This window comes from Apaloderma vittatum, unplaced genomic scaffold (assembly GCF_000703405.1).
Source record: "Apaloderma vittatum isolate BGI_N311 unplaced genomic scaffold, ASM70340v1 scaffold16155, whole genome shotgun sequence".
Lineage (NCBI taxonomy): Eukaryota > Metazoa > Chordata > Aves > Trogoniformes > Trogonidae > Apaloderma > Apaloderma vittatum.
In genome coordinates, this window is record NW_009717780.1 from 65,842 (window position 1) to 91,332 (window position 25,491).

At 40.8% G+C, this 25,491-nt stretch overlaps 1 protein-coding gene across 1 annotated transcript in view; it reads right to left on the reverse strand.

Moving 5' to 3' along the window:
• LOC104274414 (calcineurin-binding protein cabin-1-like) overlaps window positions 1-25,491 on the reverse strand; it is a gene marked incomplete at its 5' end in the record, with an annotated part of 33,501 nt that overhangs the window by 3,827 nt on the left and 4,183 nt on the right. The window contains 3 exons of the mRNA XM_009870032.1: window positions 134-298; window positions 11,715-12,006; window positions 25,100-25,174. Of these exons, the coding sequence (XP_009868334.1) occupies window positions 134-298; window positions 11,715-12,006; window positions 25,100-25,174 (532 nt within the window). The remainder of the gene's footprint in view (window positions 1-133; window positions 299-11,714; window positions 12,007-25,099; window positions 25,175-25,491) is intronic.

The window sequence follows — 25,491 nt, forward strand, 5'->3', positions numbered from 1 at the left end:
GAATTCTTGACTGGAAGGCAGGCAGAGAAACTGAGGAATATGAATCACAACTATCCAATCAGTTGATCCCTGCAGACTGATCCACAGCTAGTCACCCATTTTCAGAACTCTTTGAAGCGTAGAAAGCTCCTACCTTGGGTACAAACATGTCCCGAATTTGTGCTGGTCACCGATTCCACTTGCCAGCAAACAGGCTCTGGCGATGGAGCAACAGTAGCCATTTTCATCTGCTGACAAAGCCGTGACTCCTGTTGCTGAAATCCAAGCCCCTCCAAAGGCACTTCAAGCTCTTCTTCCTCTTTAGTAATGAAATATAATTCACAGATTAAGAGACATCCTGATCCCTCTCCTCGGCCTCAATCCTTTTGCTGCCTAACCAGCTCGCAGAAAATTTTCTGTAACCCTTGCTCTATTTCTAAACCAAAACACGACTGACTGATATTAAATACTGGCAAGCTAAGATGGCAACATCAACATTTTTGTACTTGCTACCATCAATTCCAACTCTTAAAAAAAAGTAAATGTCATTTTAAAAGTGAAAAAAAGGAATCTTGCGTATGACATTTTGTTACCTCTGCACACCTGCAAGGAAACCACACGTGACTGACCACTCTCCTTTGGGATGTGAGGGTTCAAACACCTGCCACACATGCAGAGCAAAATCCATCACCTTAATGATGAGCCGGCCGTGATCGATGGCTCCCCCTCTGTTCTGCAGCCACAGGTACAAGCTACACTCAAGCGCAGCTTACTGGTAAGTAAGATTAATTACTGTCAACATCCAGGAACAGGGCCAAATCTGTTTCTTATGAAAACAATACCAAGCTATACTAAATGCCCAGTTTCACAGATATGCCCGCTGTACCTCTATAAATAAATTAGTCTAATATTCCCGTCTCCTGCTATTCCAGAACTTGGGATGCTTCTAATTTGGAATCCATGTGAGCGGGTGTACAATCTCTTTATTACGTATCGGCTGTATCTGCTTATAAATTAACGCAGCATCAAATTATTTTTCTTACAGACCGAGCTCCACGCTGTATGTAACAGGAGTAATTTTCACTGAACTCCTGAGCGCTACTGGTGCCTTTTCTGGGAAGGGCAGGTTGAAAGAGCAGCAAAGCCTTTCAAGGCCATGGACAAACAAACAAGCTCTTACTCTCTGATAAAAGTGAAGATAGCCTTTAAAACCAAAGGGCTGTCTAGTCCAATAAGAATGACCTCATATTTACACAGACTAAGGTGTGCACAGGCTGCTATCACAGATCAGCATATGCAGTGCATATTCACAGTCTAAATTGCTGTTAAATTCTTTATCTGTCCATGCTTTAAATTAATTTAGGATTTTGACAGTGTGATGTCTTAAAAAGGAATATATATTTCATCTTTTCTTCATTGGAAAAATACTCCCACCCCCTCAAGTGTTGAAAACACTTCTCCATCTTCATCAGCGTAGATAAGAGCTTGGAATTTGCCATGGTAATATTCTCCTGTATGAGAGTTCCCCTTGCAGAAAATGCTTAAGACAACATTACAGCTTCACAGCTTGGTAAAAGTCAGACCAAAACAATCTGAAAGATGCAGCTTCTTTAATAAACTAGATTTTCTAGGGTTCTTGAACCAAAAACGCTTACCAAAGCAGGCTGTAAGTTCTTTCATCTGCTAATTTTCATTGGCAAAGAAAAGAACCCATCATCTACACTTGTAGTTAACAGGCAATGTAAGCCTTAGGATACATGAGTTTGCTTGTAGAGAATTTTCCAATAGTTCCCGAAAAGGAAAGGTCACACACTGCAGCAAAAATCACAGGCAGCTTCTGTTCTGTGATGTTCCACTCACTATCAAGCACAAAATGGAAAGGTCTAATGCAGAAGAATGTAGTTCTCGTTCTCAGCACCCTCTCTACCACATTTCTCTATGGATACCTTCACAATACAGCACTGGAAGTAGGAAAATAAGAGTTGCATCTATCTATGTACGAACAGACCAAATCAGCTTACAAACAACAGAGAAGGAAGTACTTAGCTACACGAATCTTGACTAGGAAAATCCTAACGCACCGCTTCCCAGTTAAAGAAGCAGAGCAGAGCTGAAGGATCATCGCGTGCATTTGCCTGCCATTACACCAGATCCACACAGGATTTAACCCCACGCTGACAAAGCACCAGGTCAGAGCCTGGATGAAGAAGGAGCAACCCTAACGCGGCCTGAAGCCAATATACACATATCCCGCTCCACCGCCAGCATCTTTACAAGAAGCTGCAGTCTAAACCCAGAAGCCTCCCACACTGAAATGGCTACAAGACACTTGATCAAAAGACAGGAAGCCACATTACCTCAACATCTGAAGAAAAGCAAGATGAAAATTATGACTTCAGAAGATTACAGGACAACTAAGAAGGCAACTCCTTTTTAACTTGCTCCAGTACTCCACAATCACAGTCTTAAGTATCTAGGGTAAGTGCTAACAGAATCTTTCTTATCCACTTACTAATCAAGAACATAAACAGTAATTAGTTCAGCAGATACAGTATACAAATATACAAATATACAGATACTATATACAAATAAACTGCAAATCCTACAGCTGTAACTATACTGCTAACCGAGACCAGTTTTGTATGTAACTCAACTGCAAAATTACATTAGGGACTTAGCAGTGACCATTCTGAATCAGAGCTCTGATTTGCATCACTGTTTAATGACAAAAGCCTACCTCTTATGTTGATCATGATCTTTGTTTATTTATAAGATATATCACTGCTTAAGCTGCTTTTGCTGAGCTTTATTTAACTAAATTATGCCCCACTGATAAAAGCTCTTTGGAGCAGCCTATTTCTAGGAAGACACTACAAGCCTGATACCAGTCTATGTTCTTTTATGAGCAATCAAAGCACTCACATGCACCTCCACCTTCCATGTCACGTTTGTTTTTGTTAAGTTTTGAAGATCCAGTTTTACAGGGTAGTACAATTAGATTTAATTTGAATAAAATTATGTGTCAGCCTCTTTTCACAAAGAAGTGAATGGAAATGAAAGGGCAGGAGTCTGGCACACAAAGTGTGTATTTGCATCACTGCACTTCTGGAAACAGCAGCTGTTAATATTCTGTCAGGCTGCGTCTTTCAGTATGGGAGAAATCAAGAACCACTGTCTGTTAATCAATCCTTTGCTGTCAGAGGTGTTAAACACACGGTGACTGAATTCTATCCCCTGACTGGATCATACACTTTATTCTTTTAAGCTGTGCACTTTTTAATTCTATTGTATTTAATAGGCACTTGAGTAGCATTATTTCTAAGTTTAAAATAATGAAAAAATATTTTTAAAAAATTCTTGAAAATTACAAGAGTTTCAGGTGCATATATCATAATTCATACTATTCACACTTTAATATAGTGCACAGGTATTTATTACATCTTTTTTCATTACAGACAAAAGCGCAAAAGAGATAAGGGTAATCAATAAGAAATGCCCAATTGGATCTCCTATTATTTGTCTAAAATAGATTTCTGAAGAAATTATCTTGATGTTCGTCTTGTGGAAGATGCCATTACAGTCCAAAACATAATGTCCTAGTTTTCTAATAAAAACTTTCCCCAGGGAGGTAAAGACTCCACTAACTCGTGAGCCACAATATTCTGCACAAGTGCAAGAGCACAAGAATTTAAGTACAGCACATTCTGAAGGTGTTCAGAAGCTCAGATTTAATATCAGTTAACAAATCTTCTGGTAATACCCAGTACTTATACTGCCCTGGTAGGTTTTCAAACATGAGCTCCACGAATCCAGTTTAAAATAAAATTAGTTTCTGAAGACGTAATATGCAATAGTCACTCGTCTCCAGGCAGAAGATGGGACAGGTACTGTACTCTGGAGATCCATTTAGCACTCTCACCTTACAACACAACACACAAAAATTAAGCACGTAGAAAAACCGACAGATTTGAAATGCATATTACTATTTATACCGAAAAGTTTGTCTCCAATAGAGACGAATTGCAAGTATTTTTTTAGCCTTCCCCTTCCCAACAACTGTCTAAATACATATCAAACAGTATACACATAGAAAGAGGGACTCATACCTTTCAACATCTCCCTGCTTTAGTGAGGAAGAAACAAGCTGAAAACAATTCAATGCAACAACCTACTCCAGCTTTCCTCTCCAACCTCTTTCCACTTGTTGCCAGGGTAACCACTGTTTGCAGATGCCTATAGCGGGCGCCTGGGTTCATGACTTCATCACAGTTAATATTCTCTGTCTCCGTCTCTCTTTACACAGAGAATACCCTGTACACATACATCCCCACACTATAAACATACGGATTATACAACTCCCGCAACCAGTTTTATACTGACACAATTTATTCGGCCACTCTGATGTGTATAAAATGAAAAATAACACCATCAAAAATATTCACTTGGCAATTTGCAGATGTGGAGAAAGTTTAAAAGCAGCAGAACTACTGTAAAGAGTTGCTTTGGTCTCTCTGCACTGTGCACTTAATAAATTGATTTCATCATGCTGTCAGGTATAAGAGACATTAATGTTACAGTGTTATAAAGCATTTTATGTGGAATTTAAAAAAATCCTTTAGTCATGCACTAAACCTATTACATGACAACTGAAAGAAAAACCCAGAAAATGTGACAAGCACCTGGAAAAAAAATGTTTTCCAGTTTCTAACTGAAGGAGTTTGAAGTAGTAGAGCACTGATATGTTAAAGTATAGAAGCAACTTACAGTACATGCACAAAACATCAGTTAGTTATAGGAAGAGGGAAGGAGCTGAACTTTGAACTCCAGGACAGAATGCTAACATGAGTTCAAAAGCAAATCCTCAGAGAAATGAACAGACAACAGTTTCAAGTCCTTAAGTAAAGCACTTGTATCACTTGCCTTCATCCCTCTGTGAAACACCTTCCCCAGCTGTTCTCTGTGTCAAGACAAAAAGCCTGAAAATACATTACTACGACTTAGCAAATCTGTACTACCCTGCTTTCCAATCACTTCAAAAGGGTAAGGATTGAATTCTCTGTGCCTACAGAGGCTAGGAAATACTTACTTTACTAGTCCTGGTAACAACTAGTTTACTTGGCTTTTTAATGGCCACCCACAGCACATGCACAGAACTGACTGTTACTCATCTACCATACAAAGGAACGTTTGGGTTTTTTCCCATGGTGATGGAAACGGGTCTGATCCTTTGCTCTGTGACACAGCACAGTAAATACCTTACCACATTTCCAAAGAATAGTGCTAATGTGAAAACAATCAATTTTCTGTATTCCATCTGCCTCACCCTCCAGCGTACTGGGAATTAATACCACTTTTTTCCCTATACAGCAGTTGCAAAGGCCATGGAAAGCTTGAATTTGAAGGAGCTTGGAATTTCCTCATACACTGTGCTACTAAGTCAATGGAAAGAGGGCACTGGAACACAGGTTGGTTCAGCTGAACACAGTTTGGTTAGGGATGCTGACCTACAGAAATAACAGAGGTACCAGGCCTCAAATCGTATTGACACCACAGCAGGAAGTGAGACTACATAGGTCATCACAGAACGTGTGGTAGGTCTAGTTTGTAGCCCTTCCTTATATTTTTTTTTTCTCTAAATTCATTCCAAACATTCCGCCATGAAATTTATTTCTATAAAACCACTACCAAGTCATAGCTGTACAAGCAAGCATTTGACTTGAAATGCCAAATTCAAGAAATTACATTGAAAGCTGACACACAAAGCCAGGTGTTAAAAATTAAGTGTCAGGGTAATCTTGGAGGTGGAAGCCAGAGAACACAAGTTCTAAAAAGAAAAAAATTTCAAGCAGTCTGGTGAACAGAAGTTCACGCTGTACTAGCATGGCAGACTGCTGTATTTACTGCTAGGGTTCTGAACAAAGAGTCTACTGTACAATTATGAGACACATCCTAAAATGCTTCCCACTGCCAAGGTCAGCTGTCACAGAACAACGTTAATACAGTTAAAACTTAAAACAGGTGGCTGCTCTGAAAGTGCTTCCTGGAAATAGTCCCTGGCCCAAACAAATTCCCAAGCTACCAGGTCCCTGTGACAGCCCCGCTGGAGACAATCTAACAGAGACAGGGGAGTTCCCATATCTAAAAAATAATTTCTGCCACTACCAAGTTTCCTAGAGGTGCAGAAAGCTGGCATGCCTGTTAGTAAAGAAAAGTCCTGAAGCTCAAGACTAACTTTCTCTCTTTTTAAAACAAAGTTTCAATTAAAAAAACAAAAGAGATCAAAAGAAAACAGTCTGATGCTCAACTACACCAATTTTCAAATGGCATTATAGAAGTACGGCTAATTCATGTGTGTGGTTTAGTCTCTGAGTCAGCAAGCGCACATCAGCTGGAGAGCATCACACAGTAGCACCTGTGGAGAGTAACAGTCACTCCTTTGCGGTCTGCTGCTGCTGCTGAATTTTATGTACTAGCTATCTCAAGAAAGCTGCAAGACCTTTCCTCCTCTGTCTGCACTTCATCCTTCTTTGGCCTGACAGCCAGCTAAACACAAGGCAAATTAGCCAAAGCAGCTGTCAGAAAAAGGTCTTAAAAGAATATAATGGCACCCCACAATTTTCTAAAAGCTTTGTAAGTGATGTAATACCTGTGCAGTAAGCTTACAGCTAGATTCCTCCTCAGTCTTCATTTGTGCAGGAATATATGTAAATTTTTAAGATGCTGGCAGTAATCTAAAACTATTGAAACAAACATATTGTAACAATGTAGCATCATTACGTGTTCTTTTTACAAAAGGCCTCTGGAAATTGTGTTCCATTAGTGTAAGATATCTATGGGTCAGTAACTGCCCAGGATTTTCAAGGGGATTTAGGGGTGCACGGAACTAGAGAGCCTCTGGGAACACAAACCTGCCCAGACTGCACTAAACCCCCAGCTACCTACCGTCATCGCACGGGCACAGCTGGGAAGCTGCCACTCCTGCCCTATTTGCTTTTACCTGATCTAACACAGGTCGATAAAACCAACAGCACTTTTGATTTCAAAGGAACTTCTGCACAGTGTTGGAGTGAATAAAAGAAACTTAAGAAATTTGAAGGTTAGAGATCAGAAATTGATACTAAGTGTACTGAAAAACTCCTCCGGAATGAATTTGTTGCGATAGCAAAGCAAATCAGCGTACTTGCAGAGGGAAAAGACATGCCTGCCCGGCGCTGCCTGAGCACTAGTCACTCACCAACAGGAAACCCCCTGTTGACATTCAGCAGTGAAGTTGTTTTCAGAGTGCACCCCTTGTGAAAAATAGAAAGCTTCAAGAAAAGCAAGGATCAGACCAGGGAAGTGAGAATACCGACGCTAAGGAGGCTGCAGCAGCCAAGGATCAGAGAGAGTAAATGCAGAGTGAGCTGAAGGAGGCTGGAGGATTCTTATTAGTGACTCTGCAGTCACTGACAGGTGGAGAGGAGCTTCTACCCTAGGGCGGTACAAAAGGCATGGGGTTACAAGTATTTAAAGAAGAGTTTTTCAAACCTTAGAGGAATTCAGCCTCGAGAACTGAGGAAGACAGCTGCTGAAAATCGGGCTAAGTCAACGTGGGGAAATGAAAGCAATGGAAGTGACGCAAGTGAACAGAGTAGAAGAACACGTGTATTTAAGAGAACCCTCACACCAGGCAAATGCAATATGATGGCTGCTCGCATGAGGCGACTGGTCTCTGGCCAGCCTAATCTTCTCTGTGTTTCAGCTTTATGTTTTGATTCATATGTTGAGAACAACTCTGTGCTCTAAAGCACGATTATGTAGTCAGAAAAAAAAACAGGTAAGACACTGATTGCAGTTAAGAGGGTTGTTACCACTTCCTCAAAGTCTGAATCGAAATCCATAGTTAAAGCAAGCCATGGCCACCAGTGCCAGTGTTTGGGCATTTTGTGTAAGCAGAAAGTTCTCAGCACACTGAATTATGGGCTCTTAAAATACACGTAGAAACTGTGAGAACGCGAGGTGAATCCTTGTGCCATGCACTGTTTAATATGAATACAGATGCTGTCAATGCAACAATTACAGAGTTGACACTCTTTGCAGTATTTCCCTCTCCCTCACACAAATTGCCTCAGTCTTCCGAGAACTCAGTATCCACCAAAGGTCAGGTATCAGTGGTTAAATTAAACTAAGCCACAGACTGCTGGGAGAAGATGCTCTTTATGCCTAAAAGTATTCTTATGACTCTGATGCCCAGCTAAAAGGCTGCAGGATGCACTGCCATATTACATCACCATTACGGAATTCTTAGGACACACCACTCCAAAACCCTCTCTATTTCTAACATTTGTCTTTTACGGAGTCCGCTGCTGTCTACACATTGTTAAACAACTTAACCTCATTGCCCACTAGTGCAATAGTGCTACTTCACCTTTCCAAGCAACTGTTCTCAGTTGCATTTATTTTTTGTGCTTCTGAATTCTCTAATTTCTACAGGTTGAAACACATTTACACCTCTACTTGTCATGTTGTACCTAGATAACAAACATCTGAAATCATAGCAGGACATTCATATGGCTTATGGAGTGCAACTTCCCCGCACAATACCGAAAGAATTATCTTCCTTAGCTCTGAATGTCTAACTTTGGGCAGCTATATCATGACATTGTTTTTATACTGAAATGCTTAGGCCTTAAATGGACAAATATTTAATGTGAGACCAAGTGTTACTCTTCTACTGTGATTTTATGTTCCAATTTAGTAAATAGCTGGCTTTAAGCAAAACACATAACTTTAATTGCAAGTATAAAAACATTCTCTTGGTATCAAAACTCAGATGTGAATGTTTTCCTGTACATTCCTTATAATAATCATTACTAGAATAAGGAAAGTGAAGAAGAAGAAAATGTCACGATTTTTCAGCAATTTGGAACACTGTAATACTGCAACAGCAAGACAGGATGAAGAGGGCTTATCTTAATTGAGGGGGCTGGTTAGCTCAGTCAGTTGAGCGTAGCGCTAACAACGCTAAAGTCGTGGGCTCGATTCCCTTTTGGTCCCCATGTGTCGCCTGATCCAGTCGAGAGGTGGCGTCCCTGGCGGCAGGGTGGCTGGATTAAAATGGTCTCTAAGGTCCCTTCCAGCTTAGGCCATTCTATGACTCTAGCTTCCCCAGAGAAAAATCCCACGTATATTTATGCCTAAGCATAGAAAGTTGTTGTGCTGAAGCTACCACTATCATTCCTTTGCTGCCAGACTTCATCCCGCCATATTCTGTACCAGTTAGTCATGTACTAGACAAAATCTCACTAAAATATTTACATAAGAAGTGAGTGGCACAGCACCAACATTGCTTGGAAAGCCATTCCTTTCTCCGGATGAAATCGCAGAAAACGACAGCAGCTAATACCCTCTGATGTGGAATACTTTCACATGAACAAATAGATACAGGAGGAGGTGACACGAGACAAAAAAGATGAAGACAGATTACTCTAAAAATGGGAGGGATTTCTACAGAAAGAGAGCTAATGAAAGGAAGATGAAAAAGCCTTGCAACAGATTTATAAATAATTCTTTCCAAAGGAGGAGGATGCAGAGGTAGGAGAATTAAAAAATAAAGAAAAAGACAGGACACGGCAGTAATTGGTGTGTCTCTCAGCTAGAGAAATGACCTGTCAGGTGCGTCTGAGAGCCAGAGAGCCAGATACAACACACACATTGAGCACTGAAATGAGAGCTCCACAGAGAGAGCCTCTTGATACGGTTTCAGGGCTGTAATTCTGCCAGTAAACCCTTCCGTCTCCCTCAGCCAACATGATGTATAGAAAGTATGAAAGGAGAAATACCAGTATGTAACTTTACAACCCTAACAAAGCCGAGGAAGTCAAAAGCTTAAAATAAACATTCCAATCACTGCAATGGGGCCTGGGAAATTGCAGGAAGAAAAACATGTCAGAAATGCTCATGAGTTTTGTTTGCAAACCAAAGGATCCTTGAGTTCTCATCTGCATTGTCATTCCTACCAGTCTCCTTAATAAGTGTGCAGCAACTTCAGCAACTTCACAGAGGATTCTTTTTTTTTTCCTCCCCCAATGTCTAAGCACAGACTCGAATTGCTCCCAGTTGGACAAGCCTACTAAGGTATCTTACAACACAACACAACTCCATTCTTTAGCTGCTAAGGACAATAACAACCACGTTTACACATTGAGTAAGACATGCCTTTCTTATCACTCCTCTTTCCTTTCTTCCCTTCCAAGACCACCTCTGCGTGGATTTGTGAAAAAGGAAGATCAGATTATTATAATGTGACAGCTAATATTGGATGTCAAACTGCAATTTTGTCCCGTACTTAGAGATTAGCAATTGGGAAAACTGATTTCTCCCTGATTTGGTCTTCCTCGCTGACAAATTCAGAAGATTATGTGCATTCACATAACCAAGGCTGATCACATATGGAAAGAAATGAAATACTGGAAGCACACAGACAAAAATTTCAGAAAGTCACAATACCAGGTTTACAAAACATCCAGATCAGAGTCTATTCACTATTAATCAATATTATGCACCACTAAGTCTCACAAAACCAGGCACTGTTGCCACTGTATCCTCATCTGTCACCTTCCACAATACCTCTTACGAATATGGTTCATTCATAACTTTATCTGGGCTCCTACGAATTTGTCTGTGGCACTGAGCAGTGTCAGGACCGCAGTCTGGGAACAGATGGAGTGAGCACAAGAGGCAGCAGATGCTTTTTCAGATAGGGTTCCTGCTAGGGCTGCAAGAAAGTGCAGGCTATGGCAGGTGCTCTGTCACCTTAACACACGCAAGGTCCCACAAATAAGCACAATCACCTCTTTTGGGCACCCAAGGCAAGTCTGAAACTGGGTCTAATCTTACTTCCTTCCCCAAAGTGGATCAGTCCTGCCTTGCACAGTGATTCCAACTACTGCTAACAAGCCAGCTTGCCATGAGCGCAGTAAAGACAGCAGTCTCAATTAATTCCTTGCTCATCTAGACAAGCCAGATAGGACCAAGTACATAACACAGTCCTAAACAAATCACACGATCGTGTTACAGAATAAGCAGCATTTGTTTGGTTTCTTCAATCCTTTTCTGTACTCTAAACTTGCACATAACCATCCTAGAGCTGCAAATAATATAATCCCATCACTCCAGTCCCACCAGATGCTTATTTTCTCAAATGTGAAAAGTAATAGTGATGATATGTAACACTGCAAATTTGAAGATTCATAAAGTTAGTGTATCTACACACACACATGCAGGGCAGTGAGAGTTACACATCTGACTATGTTAATCAGGCATTTGTAAGTCAGATGTAGGCTGTCCACCAATTTATTTCAATTGCTTCTAGCTTTTTTTAAGACTTGGGGTATTTTAAAGAACTAGATCCTCACCTCTTTGAAGAAAATGAAATGAACGTTTTGGTTTTTTTGGGAACTTACACTCTCTATTTAAAACACATAACTATTTTTAGGCTGCTATTCCATGATTTCACATGCAAGTTACATTGACAGTGGTCTCTCTCTTAATCTCTTCTGGTGCTTAAAATATATACTAATTAGGCAGATGGGTCTAATTCAGGACCAAGACAAGAATCACTGTTTGTGTAGCCTTTTGCACGTGGTCTAGCCATCAGAAAATGGGACAGAATCAGAACTTGGGCACTGACTCACCACGTGGCCTTGGCAAACTGGTAAGAGAAGGCCAAAACGTTCTGCCTTCCTCTGACTTACCACGTGCGAGATCACTCATGCTGGGAGCAGTCTCTGCATTTTGACCCCGGAGATGCTCAGTGTCCCTGTGTGACTCCTGGGATGGAGGTACTGAAGATGCTGAGGAGGAGGAGGATGAAGAGGAAGAGGTTGGTTTGGATTTGGAATGCAGATCATTCAGTTTCAGGAGATTTTCAGGAGTCACGGTGTCTGGATTCACTGGGGTAGGATGCAGCGTGGCTGGCATTACGGGGAAGAAGCTCTCCCTGTTGTCCTTCGTATGCTTCGGGGTTGTGGGTGCTTCTCCTGTGGACTACATCAAACAAAAAGGGAGGGTGGAGACAGTGAGCAAATACATACCAGCAAGTCTGCATATGCTGCAGTGACAACAGCAAGCGGTGCAGCTTTCTGTAGACACAAAACACCCTCTCTAAAGGGAATATAAAAATCAATCACAATTATAAAGAAATCTCTCCTTTATGGATTATTTTTCTGTTCTTTACGGTCTATTTATCAAACTAGCACTTGAACATTTATTCATATTCCCATTTACAATGCTTTATTTAACAATTCCCTCATAATATAATATACTTTTCTGAACTCTGTTATTAAGCATGAATTACAATCTCCTATGAACAGAAACACATTTCTTTCATTGAAAACTATGCTGACAAACCCTTGACCTGAACAAACAGATCTGCAGCGCTTTCAGAGAATTTGCAAATCACTAAAAGAGATTATTCTTAATGAATGATATGAGAAGAAATGGAGAAAGCAAGAAAACCTGTCTGTTGGCAAAATAAGTGAGCAGCCTAACCACAAATCATAAATTCTCAATAACTGCAGAACTGAAAACATCGGCATCCAACTTAGAACAACGCTCTGGAAGACCTGCTGCCCTTGCAGAAGTAACCGCAGCACCAAGAGTGACACTCCTCTCCAAAGCCAGAGCTAAGAATTTATTGCAGTATCATTGATTATATGGGCAGAAGGTAGAAGAGTGCCATAAATTCATCAAAGAAGGTGCAAAAGTCCTCATAAAATATCTTCTCTATAATTTTTAACAGCCATCAAATAAACTATTCTTGCCCGTGAGGCCACAGAATATATTTTATTTCATACTCCTTGCAGTTTGCATTTAACTGAGACTTATGGGACCGTAAAACATACAGTTAAATGGAACCCTCAACTCTTAGTCCATCTCATACTTCTACCTCCCGTATCTACCATAAAGAAAAACTCATTTAAAACATGCTGACAGGGTAGGAGTGTCTGAAATAGAAGTACACAGTTCTGCTGTCACATGTAAAATCACCTTGGGCCCTAACAGCCTAGACACCAGAAGAGTCAGAAGAATTTCACTGAGAGAACAGAGTAAATTTCATCCAGAGAAAATAAGTATTTAAAATTCAAAGGTGGAAAGCACACAAGTACACTTTTAAAAAATAATTGGTGGAATGTATTTTTGAAGTTCCTGAACTTGATTAATCAATCTCTAAAAAGCATACAATTATAACCTGCCAGATTCTATGTACACACACACAAAAAAAGAGAGTAAAATACAGCAGCTGTATGCACAATTACCAACCCGAAAGGTCTATTCTGCCTCTGAAAGCAGCAAGTTTCTGATTTTTAAAGCATCAGTTCCAAACTAAAGGCCCCAAGACACACAAATGGGATAAAAACCTGGGGGAAATTAAACTGCAGAAGAAAGCCTTAAGCCAGAAGTGAGATCATCAGAGGAAATGTTTTCAGCTGTGATTTAGAAGGAAAACCCTTCACACCCATGCACTTCATTAACTTACATAATACATTATGTAGAACCTGACATTTCTGTGCTTGCATTGTAGCCAAATTTTTTTTTGCTAGAAACGAAGGTACTACTAGTTAGGTGCATATTTGTTAAAAATATATCTGCATCTGAAATTGTATTTTTACAAAATCGCACAACTATTTCCAGAGACAGGAAGTGGATGTTTGGAAAGTAACTCAGCAATATTCTGATGAAGAAAAATGATTAGTGAGAGAACATCAACAACATCATGGCGTTACCTCCTGCTGGAAGGGACCTCTGCAGGTCTCTAGTCCATCCTCGTGGTTGAGGCAGAGCTGACTTCCAAGTCAGAGCAGCCGACTGAGGGAGGGCCAGTGTCCAGCCCAGCTCCAAAGAGCGCCAAGGATGGAGATTCCACAACCTCTCTGGGCCCCTGTTCTACTGCTTTGCCACCTTCAGAGCGAACACTTTTTTCCTATCACTTCAACCAACTTTCTCTTGCTGCCACTTTAAATGGTGCCTCTCGTCCGGTTCCTTCAAGACAGCAACTCCACAGCCCCCGGGCAGAGCTGTTCACGGTTATGTCGCACAGAGGCCATTCTGCTCCAGTGCAGGACTTGGAATTTCTCTTTGCTGAACCTTCAGGCAGCCCCTGCCAATGCAATCCTCCAGCCTACTGAAGTTTCTCTGAACAGTAGGTGGCCCCACTTTCCAGCATACCGACCGTGCCCTCCAAGTTGGTGTCACCCAAACGCACTAAGGGTTCACTCCATCCCATCATCCCAGGCATCAGAGAGGATGATGAACTGGTATAAGTCTGAGGAATGGCCACTGGGAACTCAGAGCCAGGCAGAATCCCAGTGGCTGGCCAACACATTTACCTACGTAACAGAGGCGGTGACAGACACTGAAAAGAGGAAGGGCAGCTTCTCAGCTGTAGATGATCAAGCACGTACAGAGAAAAGGTTGAGACTTGAAGCAGTGTTTACTGGTTACAAAGACAGAACCAAACTCGTATTTAATTTCTCTGAAAATGAACATGCTGCACCATGGACAAGAAAAATAAATCATGGGTTTATTTTGAATTGGTTCCTCCAGGTAAAGCTGTGGTTTGGGCGAGACTTTTTTTTTTCTTGAGATAATCAACCTGCCTCACAAGTAGAATAAAATCTTATTTGTACACAAGAATAAAGCTGAAACTAACATGACGTTTCTGTCTCAAAGCATGGCAACCAAAGAAGATTTTCCTATTTATGGCTTTAAAGAGAACCTTCCAGATGAGACCTGGTGAAGAGGTGTCTACGGCTTCTGTAAATAAGACAGGCTGTTTTCAACCCAATGAAACAGAGACCTTGAAAGGAGAAAAAACCCCTCTCTATTACCTTCTTTTCTCAAAAGAGGGGGTGGGGGTAAAAGAAAAAAGAAAAGAAAACTGTCTTTAATGTTAGAGCCAAAGCATTCAAAATCCCCATCCTTGGCTACTGCGTATTCTGCAACTCACACAGCCCTAAGAAAAAGGATTAAAAGCTGCTTCATGTTTTACTGGACATAAAAAGTGAAGATGAGCACCAGTGAGTGATATGTTCTTTCCTTTGAAGAGATTTTGATTTTACTGTAGGGGCAAGAATTCCAGCATCTCTTATCAGTACGTGATGCTACTCACAAACCCCAGGTCAGGGCAATGTCATTAATTATGCTACTCAAGACTTAGTGGCACATTTCTTCATCCTGCAGTTGACCGCCTTCAGGAAAACAAAATTTTGCAACATCAGATCCGACAACTAAGGCCAGAAAAACTCATTACAGGAAGTCTTAGATTTGCCAGAAGCGCTTCATGTTCATCTATTTCTATTGCTATACCAGCAGTAAAGCATAATGAAGATTATTTTCCACAAACACACAGTACGAAACTGAGAAGCAGCGACAATCCTTTACCACTGTTTTATGTGGTTTCTCATTAGATTTTTTTTTCTTTAGTTTTTACTTTGTTGTGGCACTAAGTCAAAATTACAGAAATTCTCCTTCCCCCTCACCATGCTGAGCTTCTCTGCTGCCACCACTGCATTCGAAACATGGTAGCTTTATTGCAAAGTGGATTTAGTCATCAAGAGCAAAGGAATCTTTTCTTACACTGACCACGATGCTACTTAGAAAACAAGTGCAGGTAAGTGAAATATGATGAAAATTTTTACCTGCCTTCCTCCTATTTTTCACTGTAATTACAGGTTCATCTAGTCAAGACTGGACTTTCTCTGGGCTTTTAAAAACAAGATGAGGTACTGAAGAGTTTGCAGTACTACTTTCGTCTTGACTATTACACTATCAAAGTGGATGGAAGAAACATTTAAGGCTTATTAATATCCAAATGACATGTCAGAGACAATGAGAAAAATAGTCCATTACTTCCATAAATATCTGTTATCTTATTTGCTCTTCTTTAAAACACTTGGCAAAAATATTCTCTGTTATGAAGTCTGTATAAGCTGAAATTTAAACAAATAATTAGCATGCACGCTTGTGTGAACTGTGATTATTTCTGACTTATACAGGTGACAAAATCAGTCTCCCTGTTTGTTAAAAGCCTGACTATTTCAGCATACTCCTCAAAGAGTTCATTCAGCTTCACGGAGACTACGCACAAACCTTTCCCATGTTGAAAGCCAATGTAAGAAAAAGTAAAGAAAATGCAGGAAAGCCAGCACCGAGACAGCCTTCCACCAGGAAAAGTAGCAGCAAAAGTGCAGAACTTTTACATGGATGTTAGTGGAAAAATCAGGTAGCTCCCTACGGTTTCCCTGTGAGGCACTTCAGTGGTGAGACAACAGCAGCAGCAGAAAGAAATGGAGCATGAAGATAAACCATGACAAAAATTTTACTTCACAAACTATTTGCGAAGCCATAAATGAGACGAGCTGACCAAGGGTTTATTTTTTACCACATTTATTGTTGTTTTCAAATCACATTTTGAAAAGCAAAGAAATCCTTCTGGAACACTCACTGCTCAGGGGTTGTGGGAAAAAGTAGCTTTCAAATGTTCCACCGAACGGGAAAGTGACAGTCTTCCCAGCAGAAGTTTCCTAATGAAAGATGCTGGCACTGCAACCGTTACATAACATTTTCTCGCTGCTTTAAAAAAAATAATTATTTCCATGTCTGAGTTCAGCACCGTAGTGGGACAGAAGTCAAAATCAACCAAACAAAAAGGTGAGTCTTTTAAAAAAGAATTCCAGCGCATCACTACAAAGCCTGGAAGCTGTCACACAAACTGGCCACAATATTACCCACTCCAACTTGGGTTCAATACTGTGTTTTAATTAGGGTATGCCAATTCATATTTCTTTCTCAGTCTCTCTGCAGCAATATTTGAAAGAAATTTAATTTGGAAGCTTTCTTCAAGCTACATTAGCAGCAATACCCACAATCCAGATCCTGAAGAATCTTAGCTTTCCTAAGATGGTAGTTTTATTTCCTAAGGTTACAGTTTTATATACAGAAAAAAATGAAGGTTTCTAAACACATGATTCAACCGTATTCTAACCTAAAAGAATCCTCCATCAGTACAAATGCCCTGGCTCTACATAGGCAGCTATATGCCAGCAATGCCTCCAATATGCAAAACCATTATTATTGGACCAAGAGAGACGAGGTAGTAGGATGCAAACTGATGACAGACAAAGTAAAAGATAAGAAGAGACTTTTCTTTCCTCCATGTTCACTTAATGATTGCTTTCCGCAGGAGACAGAAGGAGGAGAGCTGTTAATTATATCAAGAATACACCTCCAGGATAGAGTGAGAGGGGGATGCCATGGCAACTGGCAAATGCAACAGTGAACAAAACGGTCACCCTTTGGTAGGAGTGAGACCATGAAAGAGCTTGTCCTTTTGTCCCCACCATCCCCACCTCCTCCTTCTCCCTCCTTTCTTGTCATCTTTGCTGCATTAATAAAGCATATAGACAACTCCAGAAAAACAACTTTTTCTGTAAGCAATCTCTGACGTCTTGATGTGCAGGAAGAAAAGATGAAAATTAGCAGCATGTGGGTGGAACAAAACGGTGGGAAAACACATGAGGTAGAACTAGAGATGATTATTTTCCAATTATTTAATATTTTACTTATCTCCTCCCATCCCCTGCAAAGTGCCTTTACAGAAGGCTTTTAGGTGTTTCTTGAAGAGAACAGCTTGGTGGTTTGTTGGTTTCTGTGTTGTTAATTTATTTTTTTTTTTAAAGCAAGAATTCGAGAAGAAAACACTCTAGACGTTCAAGGCAGTTCAAACAAGTCACTCTCAAGTTTTCCCCTTGAAAAGCCTAAAAGACCGTGGCACTGCAGTGCTAACTGCATTCCACAGCAGAAGGGGAAAAAATCCACTGAGGTGCCCTCTAGCTTCACTCATGGAAGACAAGTTTTCCTGTTTCAAACAGAACGTCACATTCACTGTAAGGTCTAACAGTCTCTAAGACTGTTGCATCACTCACCTGATGCTCTGGAGTCAGTCCTGGCACTTGTGAGGCTGCGTGCAGTTCCAGCTGCACACCCTGTACAGCAAGTCCCTCACCTCTGAACCTCTCAAATTCTGCAGCACCATGCTGCGGGTGAAAACGATTCATCACCAGCACTGGGAAGAGTCGACCACCGGTGAAAGGAGAAAACAGACCTCAAGTACCTGTTTTGGAGGCAGAGAAGGGCAGCAACAGCAGCACGAAACCCGTGCCTTTCCTCCGCAAATATTGCTTTTATATTACAGAAGCAGCAAAACTTCCTAAGATCAGGGATCGCGCTGGCAGCCTGCCAGGAGCCTGAAAAGCACGGTCATCGGCATAACCCGATTGTGCCGTTGTGTTTAGAATAAAATTTACTTGCTTTGATTCTGGTGGCAGCTTCTTCGTGAAGCCTCACGTTTAATTAGACCTGACACTGAAAGCTGCTGCAGAGTTGTGACTGCAGGTTTAGAAAGAGAAACGAGGAGAGCGCTCCCAGTTTGGCAGCAGCGAGCGGGAGAAGGGGGTCCCGGGTGGGTTGCTTTGGAAGAGGCGAGCGGAGCAAAGGGAGAACGGGAGGATTGGATCGGTCGGAATGGCGCAGGGAGAGCTCGAGGTTTGGCAAGTGGAGCAGGAAAGGGTGGCTGAATTTTTCTTTTCTCTCCCTCACTCTTCAGGGATGGAGTTAGTCCCAGAGCAAGGATTTTTTGGCTAAGGCAGCAGTGAGTCTTAAATAACTCGGCAATGTTGAAACAGTCCCTTCTCATGACATTTAGATGATACACTGCACTGTGAGGAGCCAATAGGCATTTCAGCTGCTCCAACGCTGCCTGTGACTAGGGCTTTCTACGTACAGTCCCGTATTCTCAAGGGTCACAACACAGGACTAGAGACTCAGTGGCATTCTGGAACTTTGCCCTCGAACACCCTTGTATTTTTAGTGATTTTAAATCCAGTCCCATGTGCCATGTCCATGTCTGCAATATTTTAAGCTATTTGTTTAACAGACATTCAGTTCTCAGGATTGGCAGTACACAGCATACTTCAACACACAACCACAAAGTTTCACCTGTCCTCTTTGAGCTACCTGTCATGGCAGTTACAGCACTGGCAAAAGCCGTAATTTTAGCATTAAGGCATTCAATATTAAGTCCACAGTAATAAAAATACCTTCTCAGATTGCAAGCCTAGAAAAAAAAAGAAGACAAATGTGTTCTTAGACTGAAGTATCTCCACACGCATTAATAGAATATTCTGTGCACTGTGAAGCTTCCTCCCAGCTTGCGCTGCAATAACTTTCCCATGCCGACATGTCCTTAGCAGCTCTACAGACACCGTTATATATAAAATGAAGAATTTAGCATGGCCAATTTTAGGCAGTCAGTAGAAAGGCTTATTAGAAATTCTCCTAATTATCTAGAAGCTTCACAACTGCTCTCTGCCAGAACATCCCCCTCCTTTGTCCTTAGGGCCACGCATTTAAGTATAATTGCTACATCAAGGTCAAACTAGTCTGCTTCTTCATCTTTCATTCTCCCTCAACAAGACTTCCATGGTATTCCATTTCCAGGGACCATCAATTTCATACGAAAATCACAGTTGGCAAGACCAAAAATGTAACTCAGAGCAATAGCTGACTGCTTTCAGGATCTCTGAAAAAATCTTTTTGGTAACACTCTCAGAGTGAGAAAATCAAAGAAAGGAATCCCTCAAACTGCTGCTTGACCACAAAGCAAATTAATCTCTTTACTAACTGAGCTACTAATGACACCGTGACCACTACTGGGGAGCACCAGCAGCCCATTTGATAGGTGCATAAAATGGAAAAGGATAGCAAGAGGAGGAATTACCTTCATCCAGATCTGTTCTCCTGGTCATAAAAATTCCTGTGCCAGCAAAGAGAAACACATACCATGGCGATGGAAGGAGCAGCCACCAAGGAAGCAGGCTGAGTTTTTCCAGCAGCAGTTCTCACTTTCAAGTGCTGATTTAACTAGGCTATGTTCTTATGCTATGACTCACTAGCCTGTCTTCTAGGGGATGTTACTTTAAACGACAACAAAAAAAAAAACACAAAAAATTCCAACACTATCGTAACTCAGTCCAACCAGAAGTACTTACTTTCTTCTCTTGGTTACAAAAAGCCCTTAATTTGAGATCGGCTACTGCTCTCCCCCCTTTTCCAGTTGCAGGACTACTCACTTCATGACTTTAAATACTAGTGTAAGCAATATAACGTCTTTGGAGTCTTAATCCCACTCCTGATGGGTCATCACTTGCGGCCAAGCACACTTCTTTGGAAGTTGCCATAGTATGAATTAAATTTAAGTAGTCTCTTTTTTTTTTAATGGTGCATAGGCTAAATGGCCAACAGGTAATACTAGAAAATGTGAATATTTAAGAGGTATTTTGTTAAACCCTCAGCACACAGTTTAGTCACATAATCAACTCAGTGACTTTGACAAGAGCAGTTAAATATGCAACAACAGCAAAACAAGATTCTATTGTAAGAGATAAAACAGTATCTATTTTCAAAGTGTTCACTGGGAAATCTTCTGTAACACTGACAACTGATCAGGTAGTATCGTCCTTGTCCTCTCAGCTCAAAGGATACGACAACAAAGATAAACAACAGCATTAATATCATTGTTTTAAGAACACTGCAACACCACTTTTTAGATTTTGAATGAAAAATGTTCTGAAGTTGACAAAAACATCACTTTTAAAAATTATTATTATTCTGGAATACTGAAAGAAATCTCCCAGTAGCTTTTCAGTATCTCCCTGACATTGAATATGTTTTAATATCAATTGCAGGATTTGGTAAAAGAAAACTGTGCTTGCTATGGGAAAACAGCAATTACTCCAGAAAGTTGGGTCCAGTTAACTTTGAGACAACGTGTAATTGAAAAGACAATGCTCCACTTATTTGGTTTAACTGGCAAGGTTCCTCACCACACTAAAGCTACTGCTACAGCATTTTACCCAAGCCTGCCCTGAATGCACATCGATCCACTTGCATGTCAAAGGTATCACAGACTGAGCTACCGCACCGCTAAGTGTCCCGTAAAGACCTTAAGCAACACCCGAACCACAAAGAGCAGCCACGTGTATAACAGACCCCTCGTGAAACACAACCTCCTGTCCCTGGCCCGAGCAGGGTATGCCACCAGCCTACGCAAGATCTCATCACAGAGCACACGTTCATTTCTTCGTTAACATGTCCTATTTCAACAGAGCAATACTTCAATTGTGACAGTTCACCAAGAGCACAGGAACTTATCATGGCAAGGTTTTGTACCAGCACCCCTTTTCCGCCTCCTTCAAAGCTGGGACCAACCTTTCCAAGCCACTTGTCAATGTGTTTATCTAACTTTGTAGAAGATGCTGGAGTTTCATTGGCTCCACATGTGTTAACACTGCATCAGTCACGAGGACTATATGAGGATTTCTGAAACCAAGTGAAAGGATATCAGGATTGCCAAGCTACTAAAAAGATTAGATCTCATCACAAAAGCGTAATAACTCACTTTGTCAAATTCTGTTTACTGATTGCTCTAACATTTCCTGCTTATGCCTGAAGAGGCATATAAAAAGATTTCAGTGGAGTTGTTAAAATATTTAGATTAAAAAGTCTGAGTGGTCTGGAAGAAAGCTGAAAAGCCATAATTTAAAAAATTCCTCATTTTAGTAGTAAGTGAAAACTTTCATGAAGAAATCATACACTGTCTGGAACCTTAAAATACAACAGCCAGCAGAGAAAGACATATCAAGGTGGATTGTGTGTTTACTTTCTTTTTTTGACAGTCAATTTCTTGGGATAAGTGACCAAAGAACCATAGGCCCTGTACATTTACTCAAACTATCCAATAACAAAGCACTCCTCTGGGCTGCGGCAGCTCTATACATGACATCATTTGTTTACAGAAGGCAAATACTTGCAAGTTTTAAATAAACCAGGATTCAGTCTGTTGAAAACAGACAGATGTCTAGAAGAGAGGCTATTCCTGTGTCCCCACACTAATTCACAGTGTTGTACTAGCAGCAGGGCAGCTTCACGCAGCCTACAAGCTCCTGCTAGAAACAGATGAAAACGAGGCTGCAATATGTAATAATCTCATTAGCTGGGACTGCTTCCTAAAAGGGAATGCTTACGAGCTTCAAAGGACATCATGTTAAGAGCTATGTTTTATTTCAAGTGATTCAACAGGAAATCTCATCACTTCCAGCGCCGTTAAATCCCAGCTCACCTATTGTATCTACTTTCCAGATTAGTTTGTGCGCAGGTTTTCCACCATTCTAACTTTTTGCCACTTTGAGTAACTGCTGACTTTGCTGGAAATGCTGGTACCACAACCGAATACCCAGAGTCTGCAAGAAAGCTCAGCAAGGGACTTGGCCAGTGCATGGAAATTTGAGGAGAGGTTTTTAAAAAGGTGAATACATCCAAAAAGCAAACAGTAACATCACTTTTTAAAGAAGCTTATTAGCAAATCCTTTTTATTTTGAAGTCACAAATCAATGCGTCATAAATCAAATGATACCAATTTTTCCCCAAGATAAACTAAAGAAGTCTTAAGATGCTGAGCCAATCTTCATTAAAATAAAATCTTAAATACCAGACTACAAGGAAAGAAACACTTTTACTAGAATACCTGTCATGACATTTCTGTCCAATTCTATGGTTCAGTAGAAAAATGTTACTGACTTCCAGAGGGGCACAAGCTGGAGGAAGTTACTTGCATGAAAACCTGATCATGAAAAGCTCCCTTTACTCTTACCCCCTCTCCTGTTACTCTGCTAGGAGGTGCACTGTACAAATGCACATTTTAATTAAATGCACTGTTTGATAATTTTTCTCTCAGTGACAACAACTGGAAACCTTTATAGATACTCAAGACTCTGACTTCCTACATAGCACAGGGGAAAACACAGCTTGGCATGCCTCCTGACAACTAAAACTAACACCATTTCAGGAAGCAATTCAGTACGAAGCCTGTCTTGTCTAGAACAATTGCTGTGTAACCGAGCCTGCCCTGCGGGTTTGAACCTCCTCTACCCTCATCAAAACGAGACGAGGAGAACAAGCAGCCCAAGATTCAAGAGAACAGTGCACAAAAGCACAAGCTTCAAGCTCCACCGGAACGCACAGCACCTTCAACGGAAACAAAACAATATCTGGAACCTCTCACAAAAGCCACATAAATATCTGCTTTTCCCGAACTTGCAGAATAGACAGCACTAAACCTTGTTACGGGAGCTGACCTACGGCCTCAATTTTCTTCAGCTCCACTAGGCAGAAAAATATAAAAGGAAGGCCTCTTAACTCCATATAATTTAGAAAGTTCACCTTGTAAGTTCTTCCTATTAACCAGCACCCCTAAGACAGTCACACTTCAGTTCCGAGAAGCACGTCATGCACGGTAGTGCGCTGAAGGAAGGACCAGGCATTGTGCATTCTTTGAGGTTAGGTTGAAAAGACAGAAATAACAGAGGCAGTGTTCTGGTGATAAGACACCAGATTTGCTTCAGAAACTACAAGAATTATCTGGAGGTTCAAGAAATTATTCTGAAAAGTGAGAGAGATAACATGGAAAAGGATAATACTTAAGACAGTATTTAACTTGCTAATATCAGAGACACACTTCCTCAAAAGCTTACGTTTCAGCAAAGCAGAAATGGGTGTATTTTATGGAAGAAAAGCCTTGTCCAAACTTGGAACATGAAAAGAAATTCTGAAACACTTTCACCGTCCTTTCATTTTTATGACAATTTGTCCCTAGGCAAAGGGAAAAAATCAAGCGATGGAGAAGCAGGTCATTCTCCTCCTCCCTGCAACCATACTACTTTTTTGTTGGTAACTGGCAAGTTGGAACGCCCAGCGTGGGTATGTCTCGACTAGTCACAGCGTGTACTTCTCCTCGTACACTTCTACCGGGTAAGGCACATGACAGGAAGATGAAGTTACAGACCGTGAGGGGAAGATGAAATAACAGAAGAGATACTTGAAGGATGGAAGAGACAAGCTGCAGAAAACCAGAATAAATTTCTACAGCTCATGAAACAAGTCTGTTCAAGACATTTCTGAAAGAACTTTACTTTTTACCTGTACAGAACGTGAGCCAACACATTCGTATAGCTAGCTGCCTTTCTTGTACAGAAAACCTCTGAGATGCTTCCTGTTTTACACATTCAAGCACGAAAGCGACAACCACTTGTGAAACAAAGGCAATAGAAGGTTTCGAAGTTGCACTCCAACAGATCTTTTTCAAATATTTGCAGACAAACACTATTTTAATTACTTTGTGAGAGCTAGCAATCGATAACGTGGGCTACGTTTTTATAGCAGAGAACATGCACAAAGCCCTGAGCAGTATTAAAACATAGACTATTAACTAGAAACATGGATTTTTCTTCAAAACAGATTTTATACTCTAGTTAAAATCTGCTGAATAACTGCTTCACTGCATGCTGCTGGTGAAGATTACAGCAAGTACAAATCTAGAAGATACTTCAGAGCTTTCAAATGACAGTTTGCTGGCAAAATGAATGACCACTAAACAATTAATTCATCCACTATTCTTCCTGGCTTTGATTTCACATTAAGGACTGACACATAGCCATCCCTTTAAAGCTCTGTAATTATTTGCTGGATAAGCCAGAAACTACAAGCTACAAACCAGGATGAGTAATAATATAAGAGAGTTAAGATCAGATGCTCAACAATGCAAGCTGAGAGAAAAGATATTTGGTATCTCTGGAGCAGAGTGCAATGTTAGCGAGGGAAGAGCTGGTGACACTGTTAGCCCTCAGGGATCAGAGGGAAGTAATTATCATCCACGAAACGCAGAGCAATAATGTCGACATAAAGAAAATCATAGTGTGCCATAAATATTTCATTCTGAAGATTGATTGGGGTTTCCCCAAAAGCTTTTGAGCATGCAAGTTGTCCTTCAAGCCTGACATAAACAGCAGCAGCGACACTAACAAAAGAGATGAGCTCCCTACACTAACCTGGCCCAACTTATCTGAGATGACAACAATATAAGGAAAGCAGGTATTTCTAACTGCCACAAACACTCAGCGAAAGACCTGACTGCACAAAGCGATAAAAGCTTGTTACAAGGAGCCAGGGACTTTGCAAAGCTTACCTGTTTCTGGGCTGATGTTCCCATATGCACCTGGCAAAACTTGACTGCCTGTTCAAGTGCTGCTTCTTCATCCACCTGAACACAAAATCACAACTAATGAAGTCGTAATTACTTAGCTCATCTATAAACGTAATAAATTCAGATGAAATGGGAACATAGAGCACAGGAATACGGGAGAGAAGCAGCACTTCTATGGCAGAACAGTGATCTTACGTTATTCAGTGGTACAGACTCAGAGATAGACAACTCAATTCAAACTAACATTTAGCAGGAACAAACTCTACATAATTAGTATTATAGTTCTTAAATGATTTCAGAAATTTAGTCCCAAAACACAGAGGCTGCTACTGTCCCCCTTGCCCCCAGCAGTATTCTTGCTGAGAGAATGGCTC